The following is a 24,337-nucleotide window of genomic DNA, read 5'->3' as shown; positions in this document are numbered from 1 at the left end:
CACTTGCATTTTATATAGCGTTATTTACTCTACCACTACCAGGCTCCAGTGGCGGATCCAGGACTTTAAGAGGAGGGGTTCATTTTTGCAAATCTCGGCACAACAATAACGTTCTTTTGCATCATCATTTTTCCCATAGGCACATCACTGGCCTAGGGGCGCTCCTGATAAGGATAACTTATCCACCAGTCCCATTTTATATTAAATCTCATGAGTTAGTACTATAATTTTATTTATTTATTTAAAAAAATATAAAAAATCCAAGGTACCAGCCGGTGGGGGGGGGGGGGGGGTGGGGGGTTCATTTGCACCCAATGAACCCCCCCTAAATCCGCCACAGGACTCCCTTGCACACTTGATAAGAAAGAAAATTTGCTAAGCATTTTGGTAGTGGTAGTAAAATGACGTCATCATTCAAACATCCTATTGAGTTTCCTTCTTATTCAATGCACCAATGTAGTCCCAACTAGTAACCACCAGTCATTATCAATGCCAATATATTTTTTACTAATTTATTAAGCTCTTTAATAAAAAAATACACAAATATTAAAACCTAATATTGTCATTTCTGTAAGCATCGACTGAGTGTGCTAATCTTATATATAGTGCAATATAAAAAATTAAAAGCTGTCTACATTATTTCAAGTTTTCCTTCCTCATTTTAGTCTAAAAAATTCACAAATTCCAATAATTGCACAGTAGTTATAATGGTACAAAATAAGGATTAAAAACCAGGGACCTTTACTTGGAAATGCGTGAATGTTCCACACTAAAAAGAAAAGCTAAACCTATTGATAGCAAAGAATTCGACTTTGAATTGGAGTAGTCTCCATTGGACTTTACTCCCCAATCTATTCCCAGTCGAATAAGGCTTGTAATCTGTCCTTTGAGTTCATTTAAGATGTTACAATAATGATTAGTATTTACAATTCCATTCCACGACATTTTTCTTTACCAAGAAATTATTATTATAAGTTTCAAAATTATTTACTAAAAGCTACAGTTTTATTTATTTAATTTATTTATCTAATGTTGATATTTCTGTATGATGCCATGAACTGCATAATGTTTAGCTCAGCTTCTGTAAACAAAATCAAAACATTCTCCTTAGCAAAATAATCTTAGACGAAATATGAGTTGTTTAATTCGTTGTTGAAAAACTTGAAAAATGTAAGAACCTAAATGAGCGTAGACTGAAAAAGGGGTATTGGCAAAAGGATATAACATAATACTCTCGATATTACATTAATCATAGAAGTTTAAAGTTATGATAATAATTATTCAGCTTCTCATTAATCCCATATAGGTAACTGTCCAATTATTTTCTTAATTGGACAGGTCTCGTTGATATGGGATTAATTAGGCAGCTATATAATTAATAGGTAATGGGATTTCATGCTCCCCAATCAAGAAATAATTAGACTCGAAAAATTCCTCTGACTGCCAAATTGGACTCAGCCTACGGCCTCATCCAATTTTGTCAGTCCTCGGAATTTTCCTCGTCCAGTTATTTCTTAATTGGACAGCATGGAGTCCTATTACATATACGAATTCAAAGATGCAGTCTGTCGTAGTTGCTTTCCAAATAAAGAGAACAAACGAACGCCTCGTTGCACAATTTTCCGCCCAACCTCGGGAAGAGCAAAAGCTTAATCCTTACTAATGACATATTTGTAGGGAAAGATTATTTCAGGGGCATCTTTATCTCCTTTTGATACTTTTTGGGAATAAAGTTTGTCAAAAATAACGTAGATGTATTAATTTTCTTTTACCTTTTAGACATGACGATGTGATCCTGAATTTTTCGTGTAGAAATTTCACTTCCTGGTTTATCATAACTTGTTCCGCCGCTGGTTATTATAGTGCGTTTCACGTGAGTTCCATCGTCTGTAACATCTTCAAAACTTCTCCTTTGCTTGAATTCTTTCATCAATTCTTTTCTCTGTGGAGCGTTGTGGTCTTTTGCACCCAAGGTGACCTTCCTATCGAGTGGTTGCACTTCCATGGATGTCTGGGTACCAAAAGGTTTGTTATCATCAACGCTTACTCGTCTAACTTCCCAATTTCCATGTTTTTGTACAAGGGCTGGAAAGTTTGCTTCTCCTTGGCTTACTCCATATTGTTTTGTTTCTTGATGGAAACTCTGTTGGTATGAGGAGGAGCTTTGCTGTGTTTCATAGCTGTGTTGAGTAACCTTCTGACTTTGTTGTTTAGTGTATTTACTTTCTGCATTATGCTGCACATCTACGCTCCACTGACCCACCCTTTGCTGACTTTGCTGATGCACTTGTGAATATTGTGGACCTCCAGAAGCAGACATTTGATCAACTTGAATTATACCCTGGTGATTTTGCTGTCTCCTTGATTGCTGGCCGGTATTCTGAACATTCCACTCAAATCCCTGTCTATTTTCTCGCTGGATAACAGAATTATTATGGGCGTCAACATCAAAAGAAGTAGATCCAAAATCTTGCCTACCGAAACCCGATCTTTGCTGGTCGTTATTGGCAGCTCCCCACCTATTACCAGGAGCAGTTTGATGTTCAACATTGACATCAACGATTGCAACTCCATGATCTTGTTGAGTGGTAGTCGTAGTTCTAGAGGTCCTACTATCTCTTCGATCTCCAGCGTTTTGGACGTTCCACTTGAAGCCTTTCTGAGATCCTTGTTGGGGCTGACGTTCATGTTGAACGTTCACATCAACGATTGCAACTCCATGATCTTGTTGAGTGGTAGTCGTAGTTCTAGAGGTCCTGCTATCTCTTTGATCTCCAGCGTTTTGGACGTTCCACTTGAAGCCTTTCTGAGATCCTTGTTGGGGCTGACGTTCATGTTGAACGTTGACATCAACGATTGCAACTCCATGATCTTGTTGAGTGGTAGTCGTAGTTCTAGAGGTCCTGCTATCTCTTTGATCTCCAGCGTTTTGAACGTTCCACTTGAAGCCTTTCTGAGATCCTTGTTGGGGCTGACGTTCATGTTGAGCGTTCACATCAACGATGGCAGCTCCATGATCTTGTTGAGTGGTAGTCGTAGTTCTAGAGGTCCTGCTATCTCTTTGATCTCCAGCGTTTTGGACGTTCCACTTGAAGCCTTTCTGAGATCCTTGTTGGGGCTGACGTTCATGTTGAACGTTCACATCAACGATGGCAGCTCCATGATCTTGTTGAGTGGTAGTCGTAGTTCTAGAGGTCCTGCTATCTCTTTGATCTCCAGCGTTTTGGACGTTCCACTTGAAGCCTTTCTGAGATCCTTGTTGGGGCTGACGTTCATGTTGAACGTTCACATCAACGATTGCAACTCCATGATCTTGTTGAGTGGTAGTCGTAGTTCTAGAGGTCCTACTATCTCTTTGATCTCCAGAGTTTTGAGCGTTCCACTTGAAGCCTTTCTGAGATCCTTGTTGGGGCTGACGTTCATGTTGAACGTTGACATCAACGATTGCAACTCCATGATCTTGTTGAGTGGTAGTCGTAGTTTTAGAGGTCCTGCTATCTCTTTGATCTCCAGCGTTTTGGACGTTCCACTTGAAGCCTTTCTGAGATCCTTGTTGGGGCTGACGTTCATGTTGAACGTTCACATCAACGATTGCAACTCCATGATCTTGTTGAGTGGTAGTCGTAGTTCTAGAGGTCCTGCTATCTCTTTGATCTTCAGCGTTTTGGACGTTCCACTTGAAGCCTTTCTGAGATCCTTGTTGGGGCTGACGTTCATGTTGAACGTTGACATCAACGATTGCAACTCCATGATCTTGTTGAGTGGTAGTCGTAGTTCTCGAGGTTCTACTATCTCTTTGATCTCCAGCGTTTTGGACGTTCCACTTGAAGCCTTTCTGAGATCCTTGTTGGGGCTGACGTTCATGTTGAACGTTCACATCAACGATTGCAACTCCATGTTCTTGTTGAGTGGTAGTCGTAGTTCTAGAGGTCCTGCTATCTCTTTGATCTCCAGAGTTGTGGACGTTCCACTTGAAGCCTTTCTGAGATCCTTGTTGGGGCTGACGTTCATGTTGAACGTTCACATCAACGATTGCAACTCCATGATCTTGTTGAGTGGTAGTCGTAGTTCTAGAGGTCCTACTATCTCTTTGATCTCCAGAGTTGTGGACGTTCCACTTGAAGCCTTTCTGAGATCCTTGTTGGGGCTGACGTTCATGTTGAACGTTCACATCAACGATTGCAACTCCATGATCTTGTTGAGTGGTAGTCGTAGTTCTAGAGGTCCTACTATCTCTTTGATCTCCAGAGTTGTGGACGTTCCACTTGAAGCCTTTCTGAGATCCTTGTTGGGGCTGACGTTCATGTTGAACGTTCACATCAACGATTGCAACTCCATGATCTTGTTGAGTGCTAGTCGTAGTTCTAGAGGTCCTACTATCTCTTCGATCTCCAGAGTTGTGGACGTTCCACTTGAAGCCTTTCTGAGATCCTTGTTGCGGCTGACGTTCGACAAAAGCTGTTTCCTGATCCCTTTGGTCACTACGTTTCGGAAACTTGCTATCACCTTGCTCTACTTTCCATTTTTCAGTTTTGCTAATTGGCTGACTTTTAACATCGTGTTGGAAACTGACATCGACATAAGCAGCTCCGTCGACTTGGCCAGGAAAGTGACGAGTTTTTTGAGGTTCACTGGCACTTTCCCTTGGGTTTTCTTTGTCCTCTTTTCGTCCACGGTGAATGTTCAAATTTACAAAAGCTGTTCCAGCGTTATCCATTTGAATTAGTTTTTGTTTTCCTACAGTAATTACTTTTTTCCCTTTGTACGTTTCTTCAGGAGAATCTTGTCTCGGCGATGACATGCTAACTTGATCCGTGGTTTGCGTTATCTTATAATGTCCATCATAAGCCTTAGGCCTCTCTGTGGTCGAATCCGTGATCTTTTTTTGACTATAAACTCTTTCTACACTCTCGTGGCTTTGTTGTCTCACAGTTTTAGAGGTTTGTTTGATAACTGTAAGGTTTTCATGTTTTTCTTCACTTGTGGTGTGATAAGTGTTTTCTTTTTTGAAGTTTCTAGAAACGTCAACATTTTCTGGCTTCCTTGCATCAGTCAGCTGGACAGTTTTGTCAGCTGGGGTACCCCATCGCTTATTCTTGGAGATGCTTCCGTCTACTGTGATGACCGTTGCTTCTGGATCGTGTGTAACAGCGCTGTCTACTTGTATCATCGAAAACTGATTTTTACCATGACTCTCAAGCTTTAAAGTAAGTAACAAAAATGGAATTATTAAAAAACATTTATTTTGAATTTTTACCTGAATAAATCAAAAATAAGGAGTCTTTTGCACCAAATACACATACAAATAAAAATAATTCGAAGCCAGCTTTTTCAATTATTTTTCCATAATTATTTGAAAATCCTTTGATTAAAAGGTATAGAAATGTAAATTTTCTGTGCCAAATTTTCTTGTGTCGCGACCCTTGGTTTATCAACCTTCAGTGGACTTTCCTTTTTCTTCTGTTCTTTGAGTCAGAATGGGGCGCAAGACTTATGGAAATAACGATATGATATTTGGTAAAGTTGGGGTGTATTCGAACGACCATTCTCATATCCATCCGTAGTTGAAAAACCAAGGGTCATCCTCATCTTAATTTCCCCCTTATGTTCCCTTTAGGTGTGACTCAAGATCGCATAATAAGGCATACCAAAAACGAAAACAGACACGGTAGTGATACAGTAAGGTTACGAAGGTAACTTATAATTATATTTTTCCTTTTTATCCCTTTTCAAAAATAGAATAATTTATGATAATTAAAACACAAGCAAATATTATTATGACAAATGATACCTGTGTTGCTCTTTCGATTTGCTGATGGAATTTCAATCCAGAAGGGCTGAAAAATTAAAATAAAATTTAAAAAAAACTTTTAGGTATGAAAACTTACATAGAGTAATATTGTAATAGTGCAGTTTTCGTATGACTGTGAAAAATTCACGGCACGGACACGGCCATGACACGGCAAGGGATACGCCAGACCAATCACATTGCACGAGAATATACTCTCCATCCAATCAAATACCCGTAACACGGCACAAACACGGCGCGGAAACTCTCACGCCAAGGTCACGGCAATGCCAGACCAATCACATTGCGCGTGAAGAAATCAGCCAATTAAAATTCTAGAAAGCATCACGGTCACGGCACCTCACGCTTACGGCACTGAAACTGCACTATTTTCGATATCGTTTGTAAAATATTTTAATCTAAAACCAAGCAACACTACATACCCTCTTATTTCCAGATCCTTTCTCGCATCATCATTTCGTTTATCCTTTGATATTTCCACCTTACGTGACTTGTATACATTCACATCAACGTCAGCAGGTTCAGATGTAGGCTGATCCTCACTTATTCGGTCCCATTTTTTTGTTTCAAAATTGTCTTTAGCAACAGTTTTCGATCCAAACTGTGGGATAATCAATTTTTTTGGTTCTGTCTTCTCACTTCTTTTAGGTTCTTGGTCCTCTGGCTCATAAGACGTCTTCATAAATTCACTTCGCAACTTTCTAGGTGCAAAGGGTTCCCTCTCTTTGGGCTCCTCTTTTAACTGCGATGCACCAAAGATGCTACGATCTAGCTTTTTAGTCTCTATAACCTCCTTTTTCACGACACCTTGAGATACAAATTGTGGGATATTAAGCTTCTTAGGTTGAGCACGCACACTTTCAGCCTCGTGCTTCTCGGGCACTTTAACATCAAATTTGCTACGATCTAGCTTCTTCGTTTCCAAGACTTCCTTCTTAACGACAGATTGGGGTACAAATTCAGGGAAAATAAGCTTCTTAGGTTGATATCGCTTCCTTTCAGGCTCCTCCTTTTCAAGCTCTTTTACATCATAAGCTTTGATGAATTCAGTCTGCAGTTTCTTTGGTTTGTGGGGCTCTCTCTTCTTGGGCTCCTCCTCTTCTGGTTCTGTGCGCTCAAAGCGACTGCGATCCAGTCTCTTCGTCTCGATGACCTCTTTCTTGACCACATTTTGAGATTGGAATTGAGGGATGGTCAGTTTCTTGGGTTTGGGAGCTTCCTCTCTTGGCACCGATTGCAGAGGCTCAGGCTCTTCATAAGCTTTGATGAATTCAGTCTGCAGTTTCTTTGGTTTGTGGGGCTCTCTCTTCTTGGGCTCCTCCTCTTCTGGATCTGTGCGCTCAAAGCGACTGCGATCCAGTCTCTTCGTCTCGATGACCTCCTTCTGGACGACAGTTTGAGACTCGAATTGAGGGATGGTCAGTTTCTTGGGTTTGGGAGCTTCCTCTCTTGGCACCGATTGCAGAGGCTCAGGCTCTTCATAAGCTTTGATGAATTCAGTCTGCAGTTTCTTTGGTTTGTGGGGCTCTCTCTTCTTGGGCTCCTCCTCTTCTGGTTCTGTGCGCTCAAAGCGGCTGCGATCCAGTCTCTTCGTCTCGATGACCTCTTTCTTGACCACATTTTGAGATTGGAATTGAGGGATGGTCAGTTTCTTGGGTTTGGGAGCTTCCTCTCTTGGCACCGATTGCAGAGGCTCAGGCTCTTCATAAGCTTTGATGAATTCAGTCTGCAGTTTCTTTGGTTTGTGGGGCTCTCTCTTCTTGGGCTCCTCCTCTTCTGGTTCTGTGCGCTCAAAGCGACTGCGATCCAGTCTCTTCGTCTCGATGACCTCCTTCTGGACGACAGTTTGAGACTCGAATTGAGGGATGGTCAGTTTCTTGGGTTTGGGAGCTTCCTCTCTTGGCACCGATTGCAGAGGCTCAGGCTCTTCATAAGCTTTGATGAATTCAGTCTGCAGTTTCTTTGGTTTGTGGGGCTCTCTCTTCTTGGGCTCCTCCTCTTCTGGTTCTGTGCGCTCAAAGCGACTGCGATCCAGTCTCTTCGTCTCGATGACCTCCTTCTGGACGACAGTTTGAGACTCGAATTGAGGGATGGTCAGTTTCTTGGGTTTGGGAGCTTCCTCTCTTGGCACCGATTGCAGAGGCTCAGGCTCTTCATAAGCTTTGATGAATTCAGTCTGCAGTTTCTTTGGTTTGTGGGGCTCTCTCTTCTTGGGCTCCTCCTCTTCTGGTTCTGTGCGCTCAAAGCGACTGCGATCCAGTCTCTTCGTCTCGATGACCTCTTTCTTGACCACATTTTGAGATTGGAATTGAGCGATGGTCAGTTTCTTGGGTTTGGGAGCTTCCTCTCTTGGCACCGATTGCAGAGGCTCAGGCTCTTCATAAGCTTTGATGAATTCAGTCTGCAGTTTCTTTGGTTTGTGGGGCTCTCTCTTCTTGGGCTCCTCCTCTTCTGGTTCTGTGCGCTCAAAGCGACTGCGATCCAGTCTCTTCGTCTCGATGACCTCTTTCTTGACCACATTTTGAGATTCGAATTGAGGGATGGTCAGTTTCTTGGGTTTGGGAGCTTCCTCTCTTGGCACCGATTGCAGAGGCTCAGGCTCTTCATAAGCTTTGATGAATTCAGTCTGCAGTTTCTTTGGTTTGTGGGGCTCTCTCTTCTTGGGCTCCTCCTCTTCTGGTTCTGTGCGCTCAAAGCGACTGCGATCCAGTCTCTTCGTCTCGATGACCTCCTTCTGGACGACAGTTTGAGACTCGAATTGAGGGATGGTCAGTTTCTTGGGTTTGGGAGCTTCCTCTCTTGGCACCGATTGCAGAGGCTCAGGCTCTTCATAAGCTTTGATGAATTCAGTCTGCAGTTTCTTTGGTTTGTGGGGCTCTCTCTTCTTGGGCTCCTCCTCTTCTGGTTCTGTGCGCTCAAAGCGACTGCGATCCAGTCTCCTCGTCTCGATGACCTCTTTCTTGACCACATTTTGAGATTCGAATTGAGGGATGGTCAGTTTCTTAGGTTTGGGAGCTTCCTCTCTTGGCACCGATTGCAGAGGCTCAGGCTCTTCATAAGCTTTGATGAATTCAGTCTGCAGTTTCTTTGGTTTGTGGGGCTCTCTCTTCTTGGGCTCCTCCTCTTCTGGTTCTGTGCGCTCAAAGCGACTGCGATCCAGTCTCTTCGTCTCGATGACCTCTTTCTTGACCACATTTTGAGATTGGAATTGAGGGATGGTCAGTTTCTTGGGTTTGGGAGCTTCCTCTCTTGGCACCGATTGCAGAGGCTCAGGCTCTTCATAAGCTTTGATGAATTCAGTCTGCAGTTTCTTTGGTTTGTGGGGCTCTCTCTTCTTGGGCTCCTCCTCTTCTGGTTCTGTGCGCTCAAAGCGACTGCGATCCAGTCTCTTCGTCTCGATGACCTCCTTCTGGACGACAGTTTGAGACTCGAATTGAGGGATGGTCAGTTTCTTGGGTTTGGGAGCTTCCTCTCTTGGCACCGATTGCAGAGGCTCAGGCTCTTCATAAGCTTTGATGAATTCAGTCTGCAGTTTCTTTGGTTTGTGGGGCTCTCTCTTCTTGGGCTCCTCCTCTTCTGGTTCTGTGCGCTCAAAGCGACTGCGATCCAGTCTCTTCGTCTCGATGACCTCCTTCTGGACGACAGTTTGAGACTCGAATTGAGGGATGGTCAGTTTCTTGGGTTTGGGAGCTTCCTCTCTTGGCACCGATTGCAGAGGCTCAGGCTCTTCATAAGCTTTGATGAATTCAGTCTGCAGTTTCTTTGGTTTGTGGGGCTCTCTCTTCTTGGGCTCCTCCTCTTCTGGTTCTGTGCGCTCAAAGCGACTGCGATCCAGTCTCTTCGTCTCGATGACCTCTTTCTTGACCACATTTTGAGATTGGAATTGAGCGATGGTCAGTTTCTTGGGTTTGGGAGCTTCCTCTCTTGGCACCGATTGCAGAGGCTCAGGCTCTTCATAAGCTTTGATGAATTCAGTCTGCAGTTTCTTTGGTTTGTGGGGCTCTCTCTTCTTGGGCTCCTCCTCTTCTGGTTCTGTGCGCTCAAAGCGACTGCGATCCAGTCTCTTCGTCTCGATGACCTCTTTCTTGACCACATTTTGAGATTCGAATTGAGGGATGGTCAGTTTCTTGGGTTTGGGAGCTTCCTCTCTTGGCACCGATTGCAGAGGCTCAGGCTCTTCATAAGCTTTGATGAATTCAGTCTGCAGTTTCTTTGGTTTGTGGGGCTCTCTCTTCTTGGGCTCCTCCTCTTCTGGTTCTGTGCGCTCAAAGCGACTGCGATCCAGTCTCTTCGTCTCGATGACCTCCTTCTGGACGACAGTTTGAGACTCGAATTGAGGGATGGTCAGTTTCTTGGGTTTGGGAGCTTCCTCTCTTGGCACCGATTGCAGAGGCTCAGGCTCTTCATAAGCTTTGATGAATTCAGTCTGCAGTTTCTTTGGTTTGTGGGGCTCTCTCTTCTTGGGCTCCTCCTCTTCTGGTTCTGTGCGCTCAAAGCGACTGCGATCCAGTCTCCTCGTCTCGATGACCTCTTTCTTGATCACATTTTGAGATTCGAATTGAGGGATGGTCAGTTTCTTAGGTTTGGGAGCTTCCTCTCTTGGCACCGATTGCAGAGGCTCAGGCTCTTCATAAGCTTTGATGAATTCAGTCTGCAGTTTCTTTGGTTTGTGGGGCTCTCTCTTCTTGGGCTCCTCCTCTTCTGGTTCTGTGCGCTCAAAGCGACTGCGATCCAGTCTCTTCGTCTCGATGACCTCCTTCTGGACGACAGTTTGAGACTCGAATTGAGGGATGGTCAGTTTCTTGGGTTTGGGAGCTTCCTCTCTTGGCACCGATTGCAGAGGCTCAGGCTCTTCATAAGCTTTGATGAATTCAGTCTGCAGTTTCTTTGGTTTGTGGGGCTCTCTCTTCTTGGGCTCCTCCTCTTCTGGTTCTGTGCGCTCAAAGCGGCTGCGATCCAGTCTCTTCGTCTCGATGACCTCTTTCTTGACCACATTTTGAGATTCGAATTGAGGGATGGTCAGTTTCTTGGGTTTGGGAGCTTCCTCTCTTGGCATCGATTGCAGAGGCTCAGGCTCTTCATAAGCTTTGATGAATTCAGTCTGCAGTTTCTTTGGTTTGTGGGGCTCTCTCTTCTTGGGCTCCTCCTCTTCTGGTTCTGTGCGCTCAAAGCGGCTGCGATCCAGTCTCTTCGTCTCGATGACCTCTTTCTTGACCACATTTTGAGATTCGAATTGAGGGATGGTCAGTTTCTTGGGTTTGGGAGCTTCCTCTCTTGGCACCGATTGCAGAGGCTCAGGCTCTTCATAAGCTTTGATGAATTCAGTCTGCAGTTTCTTTGGTTTGTGGGGCTCTCTCTTCTTGGGCTCCTCCTCTTCTGGTTCTGTGCGCTCAAAGCGGCTGCGATCCAGTCTCTTCGTCTCGATGACCTCTTTCTTGACCACATTTTGAGATTCGAATTGAGGGATGGTCAGTTTCTTGGGTTTGGGAGCTTCCTCTCTTGGCACCGATTGCAGAGGCTCAGGCTCTTCATAAGCTTTGATGAATTCAGTCTGCAGTTTCTTTGGTTTGTGGGGCTCTCTCTTCTTGGGCTCCTCCTCTTCTGGTTCTGTGCGCTCAAAGCGGCTGCGATCCAGTCTCTTCGTCTCGATGACCTCTTTCTTGACCACATTTTGAGATTCGAATTGAGGGATGGTCAGTTTCTTGGGTTTGGGAGCTTCCTCTCTTGGCACCGATTGCAGAGGCTCAGGCTCTTCATAAGCTTTGATGAATTCAGTCTGCAGTTTGTTTGGTTTGTGGGGCTCTCTCTTCTTGGGCTCCTCCTCTTCTGGTTCTGTGCGCTCAAAGCGACTGCGATCCAGTCTCTTCGTCTCGATGACCTCTTTCTTGACCACATTTTGAGATTCGAATTGAGGGATGGTCAGTTTCTTGGGTTTGGGAGCTTCCTCTCTTGGCACCGATTGCAGAGGCTCAGGCTCTTCATAAGCTTTGATGAATTCAGTCTGCAGTTTCTTTGGTTTGTGGGGCTCTCTCTTCTTGGGCTCCTCCTCTTCTGGTTCTGTGCGCTCAAAGCGACTGCGATCCAGTCTCTTCGTCTCGATGACCTCCTTCTGGACGACAGTTTGAGACTCGAATTGAGGGATGGTCAGTTTCTTGGGTTTGGGAGCTTCCTCTCTTGGCACCGATTGCAGAGGCTCAGGCTCTTCATAAGCTTTGATGAATTCAGTCTGCAGTTTCTTTGGTTTGTGGGGCTCTCTCTTCTTGGGCTCCTCCTCTTCTGGTTCTGTGCGCTCAAAGCGGCTGCGATCCAGTCTCTTCGTCTCGATGACCTCTTTCTTGACCACATTTTGAGATTCGAATTGAGGGATGGTCAGTTTCTTGGGTTTGGGAGCTTCCTCTCTTGGCACCGATTGCAGAGGCTCAGGCTCTTCATAAGCTTTGATGAATTCAGTCTGCAGTTTCTTTGGTTTGTGGGGATCTCTCTTCTTGGGCTCCTCCTCTTCTGGTTCTGTGCGCTCAAAGCGACTGCGATCCAGTCTCTTCGTCTCGATGACCTCTTTCTTGACCACATTTTGAGATTCGAATTGAGGGATGGTCAGTTTCTTGGGTTTGGGAGCTTCCTCTCTTGGCACCGATTGCAGAGGCTCAGGCTCTTCATAAGCTTTGATGAATTCAGTCTGCAGTTTGTTTGGTTTGTGGGGCTCTCTCTTCTTGGGCTCCTCCTCTTCTGGTTCTGTGCGCTCAAAGCGACTGCGATCCAGTCTCTTCGTCTCGATGACCTCCTTCTGGACGACAGTTTGAGACTCGAATTGAGGGATGGTCAGTTTCTTGGGTTTGGGAGCTTCCTCTCTTGGCACCGATTGCAGAGGCTCAGGCTCTTCATAAGCTTTGATGAATTCAGTCTGCAGTTTCTTTGGTTTGTGGGGCTCTCTCTTCTTGGGCTCCTCCTCTTCTGGTTCTGTGCGCTCAAAGCGGCTGCGATCCAGTCTCTTCGTCTCGATGACCTCTTTCTTGACCACATTTTGAGATTGGAATTGAGGGATGGTCAGTTTCTTGGGTTTGGGAGCTTCCTCTCTTGGCATCGATTGCAGAGGCTCAGGCTCTTCATAAGCTTTGATGAATTCAGTCTGCAGTTTCTTTGGTTTGTGGGGCTCTCTCTTCTTGGGCTCCTCCTCTTCTGGTTCTGTGCGCTCAAAGCGGCTGCGATCCAGTCTCTTCGTCTCGATGACCTCTTTCTTGACCACATTTTGAGATTCGAATTGAGGGATGGTCAGTTTCTTGGGTTTGGGAGCTTCCTCTCTTGGCACCGATTGCAGAGGCTCAGGCTCTTCATAAGCTTTGATGAATTCAGTCTGCAGTTTCTTTGGTTTGTGGGGCTCTCTCTTCTTAGGCTCCTCCTCTTCTGGTTCTGTGCGCTCAAAGCGACTGCGATCCAGTCTCTTCGTCTCGATGACCTCTTTCTTGACCACATTTTGAGATTGGAATTGAGGGATGGTCAGTTTCTTGGGTTTGGGAGCTTCCTCTCTTGGCACCGATTGCAGAGGCTCAGGCTCTTCATAAGCTTTGATGAATTCAGTCTGCAGTTTCTTTGGTTTGTGGGGCTCTCTCTTCTTGGGCTCCTCCTCTTCTGGTTCTGTGCGCTCAAAGCGACTGCGATCCAGTCTCTTCGTCTCGATGACCTCCTTCTGGACGACAGTTTGAGACTCGAATTGAGGGATGGTCAGTTTCTTGGGTTTGGGAGCTTCCTCTCTTGGCACCGATTGCAGAGGCTCAGGCTCTTCATAAGCTTTGATGAATTCAGTCTGCAGTTTCTTTGGTTTGTGGGGCTCTCTCTTCTTGGGCTCCTCCTCTTCTGGTTCTGTGCGCTCAAAGCGACTGCGATCCAGTCTCTTCGTCTCGATGACCTCTTTCTTGACCACATTTTGAGATTCGAATTGAGGGATGGTCAGTTTCTTGGGTTTGGGAGCTTCCTCTCTTGGCACCGATTGCAGAGGCTCAGGCTCTTCATAAGCTTTGATGAATTCAGTCTGCAGTTTCTTTGGTTTGTGGGGCTCTCTCTTCTTGGGCTCCTCCTCTTCTGGTTCTGTGCGCTCAAAGCGACTGCGATCCAGTCTCTTCGTCTCGATGACCTCCTTCTGGACGACAGTTTGAGACTCGAATTGAGGGATGGTCAGTTTCTTGGGTTTGGGAGCTTCCTCTCTTGGCACCGATTGCAGAGGCTCAGGCTCTTCATAAGCTTTGATGAATTCAGTCTGCAGTTTCTTTGGTTTGTGGGGCTCTCTCTTCTTGGGCTCCTCCTCTTTTGGTTCTGTGCGCTCAAAGCGACTGCGATCCAGTCTCTTCGTCTCGATGACCTCTTTCTTGACCACATTTTGAGATTCGAATTGAGGGATGGTCAGTTTCTTGGGTTTGGGAGCTTCCTCTCTTGGCACCGATTGCAGAGGCTCAGGCTCTTCATAAGCTTTGATGAATTCAGTCTGCAGTTTCTTTGGTTTGTGGGGCTCTCTCTTCTTGGGCTCCTCCTCTTCTGGTTCTGTGCGCTCAAAGCGACTGCGATCCAGTCTCTTCGTCTCGATGACCTCTTTCTTGACCACATTTTGAGATTCGAATTGAGGGATGGTCAGTTTCTTGGGTTTGGGAGCTTCCTCTCTTGGCACCGATTGCAGAGGCTCAGGCTCTTCATAAGCTTTGATGAATTCAGTCTGCAGTTTCTTTGGTTTGTGGGGCTCTCTCTTCTTGGGCTCCTCCTCTTCTGGTTCTGTGCGCTCAAAGCGACTGCGATCCAGTCTCTTCGTCTCGATGACCTCCTTCTGGACGACAGTTTGAGACTCGAATTGAGGGATGGTCAGTTTCTTGGGTTTGGGAGCTTCCTCTCTTGGCACCGATTGCAGAGGCTCAGGCTCTTCATAAGCTTTGATGAATTCAGTCTGCAGTTTCTTTGGTTTGTGGGGCTCTCTCTTCTTGGGCTCCTCCTCTTCTGGTTCTGTGCGCTCAAAGCGACTGCGATCCAGTCTCTTCGTCTCGATGACCTCGTTCTGGACGACAGTTTGAGATTCGAATTGAGGGATGGTCAGTTTCTTGGGTTTGGGAGCTTCCTCTCTTGGCACCGATTGCAGAGGCTCAGGCTCTTCATAAGCTTTGATGAATTCAGTCTGCAGTTTCTTTGGTTTGTGGGGCTCTCTCTTCTTGGGCTCCTCCTCTTCTGGTTCTGTGCGCTCAAAGCGACTGCGATCCAGTCTCTTCGTCTCGATGACCTCCTTCTGGACGACAGTTTGAGACTCGAATTGAGGGATGGTCAGTTTCTTGGGTTTGGGAGCTTCCTCTCTTGGCACCGATTGCAGAGGCTCAGGCTCTTCATAAGCTTTGATGAATTCAGTCTGCAGTTTCTTTGGTTTGTGGGGCTCTCTCTTCTTGGGCTCCTCCTCTTCTGGTTCTGTTCGCTCAAAGCGACTGCGATCCAGTCTCTTCGTCTCGATGACTTCCTTCTGGACGACAGTTTGAGACTCGAATTGAGGGATGGTCAGTTTCTTGGGTTTGGGAGCTTCCTCTCTTGGCACCGATTGCAGAGGCTCAGGCTCTTCATAAGCTTTGATGAATTCAGTCTGCAGTTTCTTTGGTTTGTGGGGCTCTCTCTTCTTGGCCTCCTCCTCTTCTGGTTCTGTGCGCTCAAAGCGACTGCGATCCAGTCTCTTCGTCTCGATGACTTCCTTCTGGACGACAGTTTGAGACTCGAATTGAGGGATGGTCAGTTTCTTGGGTTTGGGAGCTTCCTCTCTTGGCACCGATTGCAGAGGCTCAGGCTCTTCATAAGCTTTGATGAATTCAGTCTGCAGTTTCTTTGGTTTGTGGGGCTCTCTCTTCTTGGGCTCCTCCTCTTCTGGTTCTGTGCGCTCAAAGCGACTGCGATCCAGTCTCTTCGTCTCGATGACCTCCTTCTGGACGACAGTTTGAGACTCGAATTGAGGGATGGTCAGTTTCTTGGGTTTGGGAGCTTCCTCTCTTGGCACCGATTGCAGAGGCTCAGGCTCTTCATAAGCTTTGATGAATTCAGTCTGCAGTTTCTTTGGTTTGTGGGGCTCTCTCTTCTTGGGCTCCTCCTCTTCTGGTTCTGTGCGCTCAAAGCGACTGCGATCCAGTCTCTTCGTCTCGATGACCTCCTTCTGGACGACAGTTTGAGACTCGAATTGAGGGATGGTCAGTTTCTTGGGTGTGGGAGCTTCCTCTCTTCGCACCGATTGCAGAGGCTCAGGCTCTTCATAAGCTTTGATGAATTCAGTCTGCAGTTTCTTTGGTTTGTGGGGCTCTCTCTTCTTGGGCTCCTCCTCTTCTGGTTCTGTGCGCTCAAAGCGACTGCGATCCAGTCTCTTCGTCTCGATGACCTCCTTCTGGACGACAGTTTGAGACTCGAATTGAGGGATGGTCAGTTTCTTGGGTTTGGGAGCTTCCTCTCTTGGCACCGATTGCAGAGGCTCAGGCTCTTCATAAGCTTTGATGAATTCAGTCTGCAGTTTCTTTGGTTTGTGGGGCTCTCTCTTCTTGGGCTCCTCCTCTTCTGGTTCTGTGCGCTCAAAGCGACTGCGATCCAGTCTCTTCGTCTCGATGACCTCTTTCTTGACCACATTTTGAGATTCGAATTGAGGGATGGTCAGTTTCTTGGGTTTGGGAGCTTCCTCTCTTGGCACCGATTGCAGAGGCTCAGGCTCTTCATAAGCTTTGATGAATTCAGTCTGCAGTTTCTTTGGTTTGTGGGGCTCTCTCTTCTTGGGCTCCTCCTCTTCTGGTTCTGTGCGCTCAAAGCGACTGCGATCCAGTCTCTTCGTCTCGATGACCTCCTTCTGGACGACAGTTTGAGACTCGAATTGAGGGATGGTCAGTTTCTTGGGTTTGGGAGCTTCCTCTCTTGGCACCGATTGCAGAGGCTCAGGCTCTTCATAAGCTTTGATGAATTCAGTCTGCAGTTTCTTTGGTTTGTGGGGCTCTCTCTTCTTGGGCTCCTCCTCTTCTTGTTCTGTGCGCTCAAAGCGACTGCGATCCAGTCTCTTCGTCTCGATGACCTCTTTCTTGACCACATTTTGAGATTCGAATTGAGGGATGGTCAGTTTCTTGGGTTTGGGAGCTTCCTCTCTTGGCACCGATTGCAGAGGCTCAGGCTCTTCATAAGCTTTGATGAATTCAGTCTGCAGTTTCTTTGGTTTGTGGGGCTCTCTCTTCTTGGGCTCCTCCTCTTCTGGTTCTGTGCGCTCAAAGCGACTGCGATCCAGTCTCTTCGTCTCGATGACCTCTTTCTTGACCACATTTTGAGATTCGAATTGAGGGATGGTCAGTTTCTTGGGTTTGGGAGCTTCCTCTCTTGGCACCGATTGCAGAGGCTCAGGCTCTTCATAAGCTTTGATGAATTCAGTCTGCAGTTTCTTTGGTTTGTGGGGCTCTCTCTTCTTGGGCTCCTCCTCTTCTGGTTCTGTGCGCTCAAAGCGACTGCGATCCAGTCTCTTCGTCTCGATGACCTCCTTCTGGACGACAGTTTGAGACTCGAATTGAGGGATGGTCAGTTTCTTGGGTTTGGGAGCTTCCTCTCTTGGCACCGATTGCAGAGGCTCAGGCTCTTCATAAGCTTTGATGAATTCAGTCTGCAGTTTCTTTGGTTTGTGGGGCTCTCTCTTCTTGGGCTCCTCCTCTTCTGGTTCTGTGCGCTCAAAGCGACTGCGATCCAGTCTCCTCGTCTCGATGACCTCGTTCTGGACGACAGTTTGAGATTCGAATTGAGGGATGGTCAGTTTCTTGGGTTTGGGAGCTTCCTCTCTTGGCACCGATTGCAGAGGCTCAGGCTCTTCATAAGCTTTGATGAATTCAGTCTGCAGTTTCTTTGGTTTGTGGGGCTCTCTCTTCTTGGGCTCCTCCTCTTCTGGTTCTGTGCGCTCAAAGCGACTGCGATCCAGTCTCTTCGTCTCGATGACCTCCTTCTGGACGACAGTTTGAGACTCGAATTGAGGGATGGTCAGTTTCTTGGGTTTGGGAGCTTCCTCTCTTGGCACCGATTGCAGAGGCTCAGGCTCTTCATAAGCTTTGATGAATTCAGTCTGCAGTTTCTTTGGTTTGTGGGGCTCTCTCTTCTTGGGCTCCTCCTCTTCTGGTTCTGTTCGCTCAAAGCGACTGCGATCCAGTCTCTTCGTCTCGATGACTTCCTTCTGGACGACAGTTTGAGACTCGAATTGAGGGATGGTCAGTTTCTTGGGTTTGGGAGCTTCCTCTCTTGGCACCGATTGCAGAGGCTCAGGCTCTTCATAAGCTTTGATGAATTCAGTCTGCAGTTTCTTTGGTTTGTGGGGCTCTCTCTTCTTGGGCTCCTCCTCTTCTGGTTCTGTGCGCTCAAAGCGGCTGCGATCCAGTCTCTTCGTCTCGATGACCTCTTTCTTGACCACATTTTGAGATTCGAATTGAGGGATTGTCAGTTTCTTGGGTTTGGGAGCTTCCTCTCTTGGCATCGATTGCAGAGGCTCAGGCTCTTCATAAGCTTTGATGAATTCAGTCTGCAGTTTCTTTGGTTTGTGGGGCTCTCTCTTCTTGGGCTCCTCCTCTTCTGGTTCTGTGCGCTCAAAGCGGCTGCGATCCAGTCTCTTCGTCTCGATGACCTCTTTCTTGACCACATTTTGAGATTCGAATTGAGGGATGGTCAGTTTCTTGGGTTTGGGAGCTTCCTCTCTTGGCACCGATTGCAGAGGCTCAGGCTCTTCATAAGCTTTGATGAATTCAGTCTGCAGTTTCTTTGGTTTGTGGGGCTCTCTCTTCTTGGGCTCCTCCTCTTCTGGTTCTGTGCGCTCAAAGCGACTGCGATCCAGTCTCTTCGTCTCGATGACCTCCTTCTGGACGACAGTTTGAGACTCGAATTGAGGGATGGTCAGTTTCTTGGGTTTGGGAGCTTCCTCTCTTGGCACCGATTTCAGAGGCTCAGGCTCTTCATAAGCTTTGATGAATTCAGTCTGCAGTTTCTTTGGTTTGTGGGGCTCTCTCTTCTTGGGCTCCTCCTCTTCTGGTTCTGTGCGCTCAAAGCGGCTGCGATCCAGTCTCTTCGTCTCGATGACCTCTTTCTTGACCACATTTTGAGATTCGAATTGAGGGATGGTCAGTTTCTTGGGTTTGGGAGCTTCCTCTCTTGGCACCGATTGCAGAGGCTCAGGCTCTTCATAAGCTTTGATGAATTCAGTCTGCAGTTTGTTTGGTTTGTGGGGCTCTCTCTTCTTGGGCTCCTCCTCTTCTGGTTCTGTGCGCTCAAAGCGACTGCGATCCAGTCTCTTCGTCTCGATGACCTCTTTCTTGACCACATTTTGAGATTCGAATTGAGGGATGGTCAGTTTCTTGGGTTTGGGAGCTTCCTCTCTTGGCACCGATTGCAGAGGCTCAGGCTCTTCATAAGCTTTGATGAATTCAGTCTGCAGTTTCTTTGGTTTGTGGGGCTCTCTCTTCTTGGGCTCCTCCTCTTCTGGTTCTGTGCGCTCAAAGCGACTGCGACCCAGTCTCTTCGTCTCGATGACCTCCTTCTGGACGACAGTTTGAGACTCGAATTGAGGGATGGTCAGTTTCTTGGGTTTGGGAGCTTCCTCTCTTGGCACCGATTGCAGAGGCTCAGGCTCTTCATAAGCTTTGATGAATTCAGTCTGCAGTTTGTTTGGTTTGTGGGGCTCTCTCTTCTTGGGCTCCTCCTCTTCTGGTTCTGTGCGCTCAAAGCGACTGCGATCCAGTCTCTTCGTCTCGATGACCTCTTTCTTGACCACATTTTGAGATTCGAATTGAGGGATGGTCAGTTTCTTGGGTTTGGGAGCTTCCTCTCTTGGCACCGATTGCAGAGGCTCAGGCTCTTCATAAGCTTTGATGAATTCAGTCTGCAGTTTGTTTGGTTTGTGGGGCTCTCTCTTCTTGGGCTCCTCCTCTTCTGGTTCTGTGCGCTCAAAGCGACTGCGATCCAGTCTCTTCGTCTCGATGACCTCCTTCTGGACGACAGTTTGAGACTCGAATTGAGGGATGGTCAGTTTCTTGGGTTTGGGAGCTTCCTCTCTTGGCACCGATTGCAGAGGCTCAGGCTCTTCATAAGCTTTGATGAATTCAGTCTGCAGTTTCTTTGGTTTGTGGGGCTCTCTCTTCTTGGGCTCCTCCTCTTCTGGTTCTGTGCGCTCAAAGCGACTGCGATCCAGTCTCTTCGTCTCGATGACCTCTTTCTTGACCACATTTTGAGATTCGAATTGAGGGATGGTCAGTTTCTTGGGTTTGGGAGCTTCCTCTCTTGGCACCGATTGCAGAGGCTCAGGCTCTTCATAAGCTTTGATGAATTCAGTCTGCAGTTTCTTTGGTTTGTGGGGCTCTCTCTTCTTGGGCTCCTTCTCTTCTGGTTCTGTGCGCTCAAAGCGACTGCGATCCAGTCTCTTCGTCTCGATGACCTCCTTCTGGACGACAGTTTGAGACTCGAATTGAGGGATGGTCAGTTTCTTGGGTTTGGGAGCTTCCTCTCTTGGCACCGATTGCAGAGGCTCAGGCTCTTCATAAGCTTTGATGAATTCAGTCTGCAGTTTCTTTGGTTTGTGGGGCTCTCTCTTCTTGGGCTCCTCCTCTTCTGGTTCTGTGCGCTCAAAGCGGCTGCGATCCAGTCTCTTCGTCTCGATGACCTCTTTCTTGACCACATTTTGAGATTCGAATTGAGGGATGGTCAGTTTCTTGGGTTTGGGAGCTTCCTCTCTTGGCACCGATTTCAGAGGCTCAGGCTCTTCATAAGCTTTGATGAATTCAGTCTGCAGTTTGTTTGGTTTTTGGGGCTCTCTCTTCTTGGGCTCCTCCTCTTCTGGTTCTGTGCGCTCAAAGCGACTGCGATCCAGTCTCTTCGTCTCGATGACCTCCTTCTGGACGACAGTTTGAGACTCGAATTGAGGGATGGTCAGTTTCTTGGGTTTTGGAGCTTCCTCTCTTGGCACCGATTGCAGAGGCTCAGGCTCTTCATAAGCTTTGATGAATTCAGTCTGCAGTTTCTTTGGTTTGTGGGGCTCTCTCTTCTTGGGCTCCTCCTCTTCTGGTTCTGTGCGCTCAAAGCGACTGCGATCCAGTCTCTTTGTCTCGATGACCTCCTTCTGGACGACAGTTTGAGACTCGAATTGAGGGATGGTCAGTTTCTTGGGTGTGGGAGCTTCCTCTCTTGGCACCGATTGCAGAGGCTCAGGCTCTTCATAAGCTTTGATGAATTCAGTCTGCAGTTTGTTTGGTTTGTGGGGCTCTCTCTTCTTAGGCTCCTCCTCTTCTGGTTCTGTGCGCTCAAAGCGACTGCGATCCAGTCTCTTCGTCTCGATGACCTCCTTCTGGACGACAGTTTGAGATTGGAACTGCGGAATGATAAGTTTTTTTGGTTTAGGAGGTTCGTTTCTGGGCTCTGATTCTAGAGGTTCGGGTTCTCCATACATTTTAATATACTCAGTGTGTGGTTTTCTTGGTTTAACGGGATCCCACTTTTCAGGCTTTTCCTCGTCGTATTGCTCTTTTGACGGAAAGCGGTTGCGATTGAATTTCTTTGTATCGATGATCCCTTTCTGAACGACTGTTTGAGATTCAAATTGTGGGATGGTGAGTTTTTTCGGTTGTAAATTATCAGCTTGTGGTTTTTCTCCATGATTTGGGTGTTTTGCTAAGGTTATTTGTAACTTTCTTGGCGGCTTTTGGTCTTGGTTTTTGGGTTCCTGTTCTTCAGATGTCTGTTTTTCAAAGATTGTACGATCCATTTTCTTTATTTCTATCAGGGGTCTTTTAACAGTAGCTTCTGGTTTGTTGTATGGAATTCCTGATTTTTCGGGGCTCCTCTCTTGCTCAGTTTTTTCTTTCAAAACATCTCTTGCGGTTTTTACTTCACGTGAAAGTATTTCAGTAGGTGCTTTTTTGGTTTCCACAATTCGATCAGGTTTTTTGTTCTCTTTTTGTATTAATTCTTCCTCTAGTGTAACTTTTCGAAGTTCGTTGCTTTTCCATGTTGCTTTGTTAACTATTTTAGTGGTTTCACTTGCGTCTTTTCCAATTTTTAGTGGGTCGTTTGGTTCTTGCTTTTTCTCCCACGGTCTTCTTGGTTCTGATCTTTTCATTTCAACATTGTAGTTGTTTGCCTTTTCCCCTTCTCTTTTAGTCTTATTGCCGTTGCCGTCCTTTTCATCCGGTTTAAGGTAGACGTTACCTTTTGGTAAAGCGATCTCTTCAGTGTTTTTCGTTGTATTGTTACCTTGATAGTTTGTTGTAATGGAAGAAAACGTAGATTTCTGGTTTGTTTCCTGGTTTGGTTGAGGTACATACCCTGTCGTTTTACCCTGTTTTGCGGATGTATCTAAACGAAAAGTAGATTCTGTAGTGTTGACTTTTCTTCCATCGCCTGGTTTTGAAGGCCAACCATTACGTTCATTAGTTTTAAAAACTTGATGGCTTTTTGTTACTTCTTGGGAAGTTAGAGATTCAACCTTTGATGTGGTGTATCCAGCTCGTCCTCGGTAAATATCACCAGGAGAGTCTCTTTTTCTTCCATCGTATGTGATAATGGTTCCCTTAACTGGACTGACACGGTCTTTGTCTGGTACATTTGCTGGTTCTTTACCAGGTCGTTGGTCTGTAGAAGAAGAACGGTATTTATGCTCAATGTCTTGATTCCTTTGTGACGTATACTTTTCTGGCTTTTCTTGATTTTGAGGTCCTTCAATGCGGAGGGAAAAATTAATAGACCCGCGGGTAATATTACTTTGTGGCGCAGATGGCGGTGAAAGAGCTCCATCTCCCTCATGAACGACTTGGCCTGTTTTGATAATTTGCTGGGTTTTGATTATTTTTTGCGAACTTTGTGATTCATTGCTGTAACTGGTATAGCCTGGTTTTCCGCGATAAACATCCACTGGTGCACCGTTCACAGGTGCTTGGTATGTGGTACGGCTCCCTTTTCCTTGACTTGGTGCTTTTTCTCCAGAGGGTTGGTGTGTTGTGACTGATGACGTCGACGAAAAAGCTTCATGGTGCATTTCTTGGCTCTTTTGTGAAGAATACGTGATTGAACTGCCTTGATGATTTGGAACGTTTCCAAAGACAATAGCACTTTGTCTTTGTGGGTCAGCTGTCGTTGACAACATAACATCTCCATGTTGAACGACTTGGCCTGTTTTGATGATTTGCTGGGTTTTGGTTATTTTTTGCGAGCTTTGTGCTTCATTACTGGAAGTGGTATAGCCTGGTTTTCCGCGATAGACATCCAGTGGGGCACCGTTCACAGGTGCTTGATATGTGGTACCGCTCCCTTTTCCTTGACTTGGCACTCTTTTTCCAGGGTGTTGGTTAGTTGTGATTGATGATGTTGACGATAAAGCTTCATGGTGCATTTCTTGGCTTTTTTGTGAAGAATACGTTATTGGACTGCCTTGATGATGTGCAATGTTCCCAAAGGCAATAGCACTTTGTCTTTGTGGGTCACCTGTCGTTGACAACGTAACATCTCCATGTTGAACGACTTGGCCTGTTTTGATGATTTGCTCGGTTTTTGTTATTTTATGTGTTCTGTTTGACTGGACACTTTCAAGAGTGTACTTTGCGTTTCCATGGCGAATACCATCCGGCACATCACCTGCCTGGTAGGTGACTAGGCTTCCTTTTGGTGGGCTGACAAAGTCCCTTTGTCCACTCGCACCAGGATGCTGATTCGTTGTCACTGACGAAGACGAGAACGTTTGATTGTGTGTTTGTTGACTTGATTGTGATGAAAAGACGTTTCCAGGAGCACCAAAACCTATGGGTTTTTGATCGCCTGGTGATGACAGGGTTCCATTTACGGGTTGGATTATTTGTCCACTCTTTACAACCTGGTAGCTTTTCGTTACTTTTTGAGAGCTTTGTGATTCTACGGTTGCATTGGAATATCCGCCCTTTCCGTGTTTCACGTTAACTGGCAGACCATTGTTTACATTTTGAAATGTTGTAATGCTGCCATCTCCCTTAGGACTTCCTTTCAAGTTAAATGAGAGATTTGCTGACTCGCCAGTTTGAAAAACCTTCCTCTCACGATCTCCTGGTCCATTAGTAATACCTGATGTTTTGTATTGGCCCTGTGATGGTATGTTATCAATACTTGTTGGCTGTTGATACAGACCTGTGCTTCCTCCTTGATAATGGGCACCATCTATGCTAGGAACACCACCAGCTGGTAATATCCCCTTAACAACAGTTTGTGTAGTGGAAGTAGATCGTTTGTACGAAGTTTCAGATGACTGATGGTGAGTTACTGTTGTCTCTGGTTTTGTCTGATCACTTTGTACAATCATTCCATTTTTGTTGTCCAGAGATGATACCTTATTGATATTGTGTTCTGGTGGGAATTGACTTTTTATTCGGACGGCCATTATAACTGATTTGCTAATTCGACCTTAACATTTAAGTTTGATACATACTCTTGTTGTAACTTATTCGTCTTTTCTTTTTCTAGTTATCTTTCAATTCTGCAAAAAAAATAAACGTTAACCATAATTGTATGGCTATTTTT

The 24,337-nt window shown here is 46.0% G+C and overlaps 1 protein-coding gene across 2 annotated transcripts in view; it reads right to left on the bottom strand.

Annotated features, from left to right (window-relative positions):
* Positions 1–498: 498 nt before the first annotated feature.
* LOC116306929 (uncharacterized) overlaps positions 499–24,337 on the bottom strand; it is a 32,618-nt gene continuing 8,779 nt past the window's right edge. Inside the window, exons 2-6 of one of the 2 annotated variants that reach the window (XM_089030112.1) lie at positions 8,313–24,293; positions 6,232–7,412; positions 5,792–5,837; positions 1,773–5,200; positions 499–1,081 (exon numbers count right to left, since the gene is read on the bottom strand). In XM_089030112.1, coding sequence (XP_088886238.1) covers positions 1,075–1,081; positions 1,773–5,200; positions 5,792–5,837; positions 6,232–7,412; positions 8,313–24,197 — 20,547 coding nt within the window. In that variant the 5' untranslated portion in view covers positions 24,198–24,293 and the 3' untranslated portion in view covers positions 499–1,074. Of the gene's footprint in view, positions 1,082–1,772; positions 5,201–5,791; positions 5,838–6,231; positions 24,294–24,337 lie in introns of both variants that reach the window. The other variant, XM_089030111.1, reaches the window with a different exon arrangement.

Source organism: Actinia tenebrosa, unplaced genomic scaffold (genome assembly GCF_029948245.1).
Source record: "Actinia tenebrosa isolate PJP-AT-01 unplaced genomic scaffold, QUT_ActTen_1.0 PGA_scaffold15__27_contigs__length_11533743, whole genome shotgun sequence".
NCBI lineage: Eukaryota > Metazoa > Cnidaria > Anthozoa > Actiniaria > Actiniidae > Actinia > Actinia tenebrosa.
Note: the sequence above shows the minus strand (reverse complement) of the source record. Positions and strands in the feature narration are given on the sequence as shown.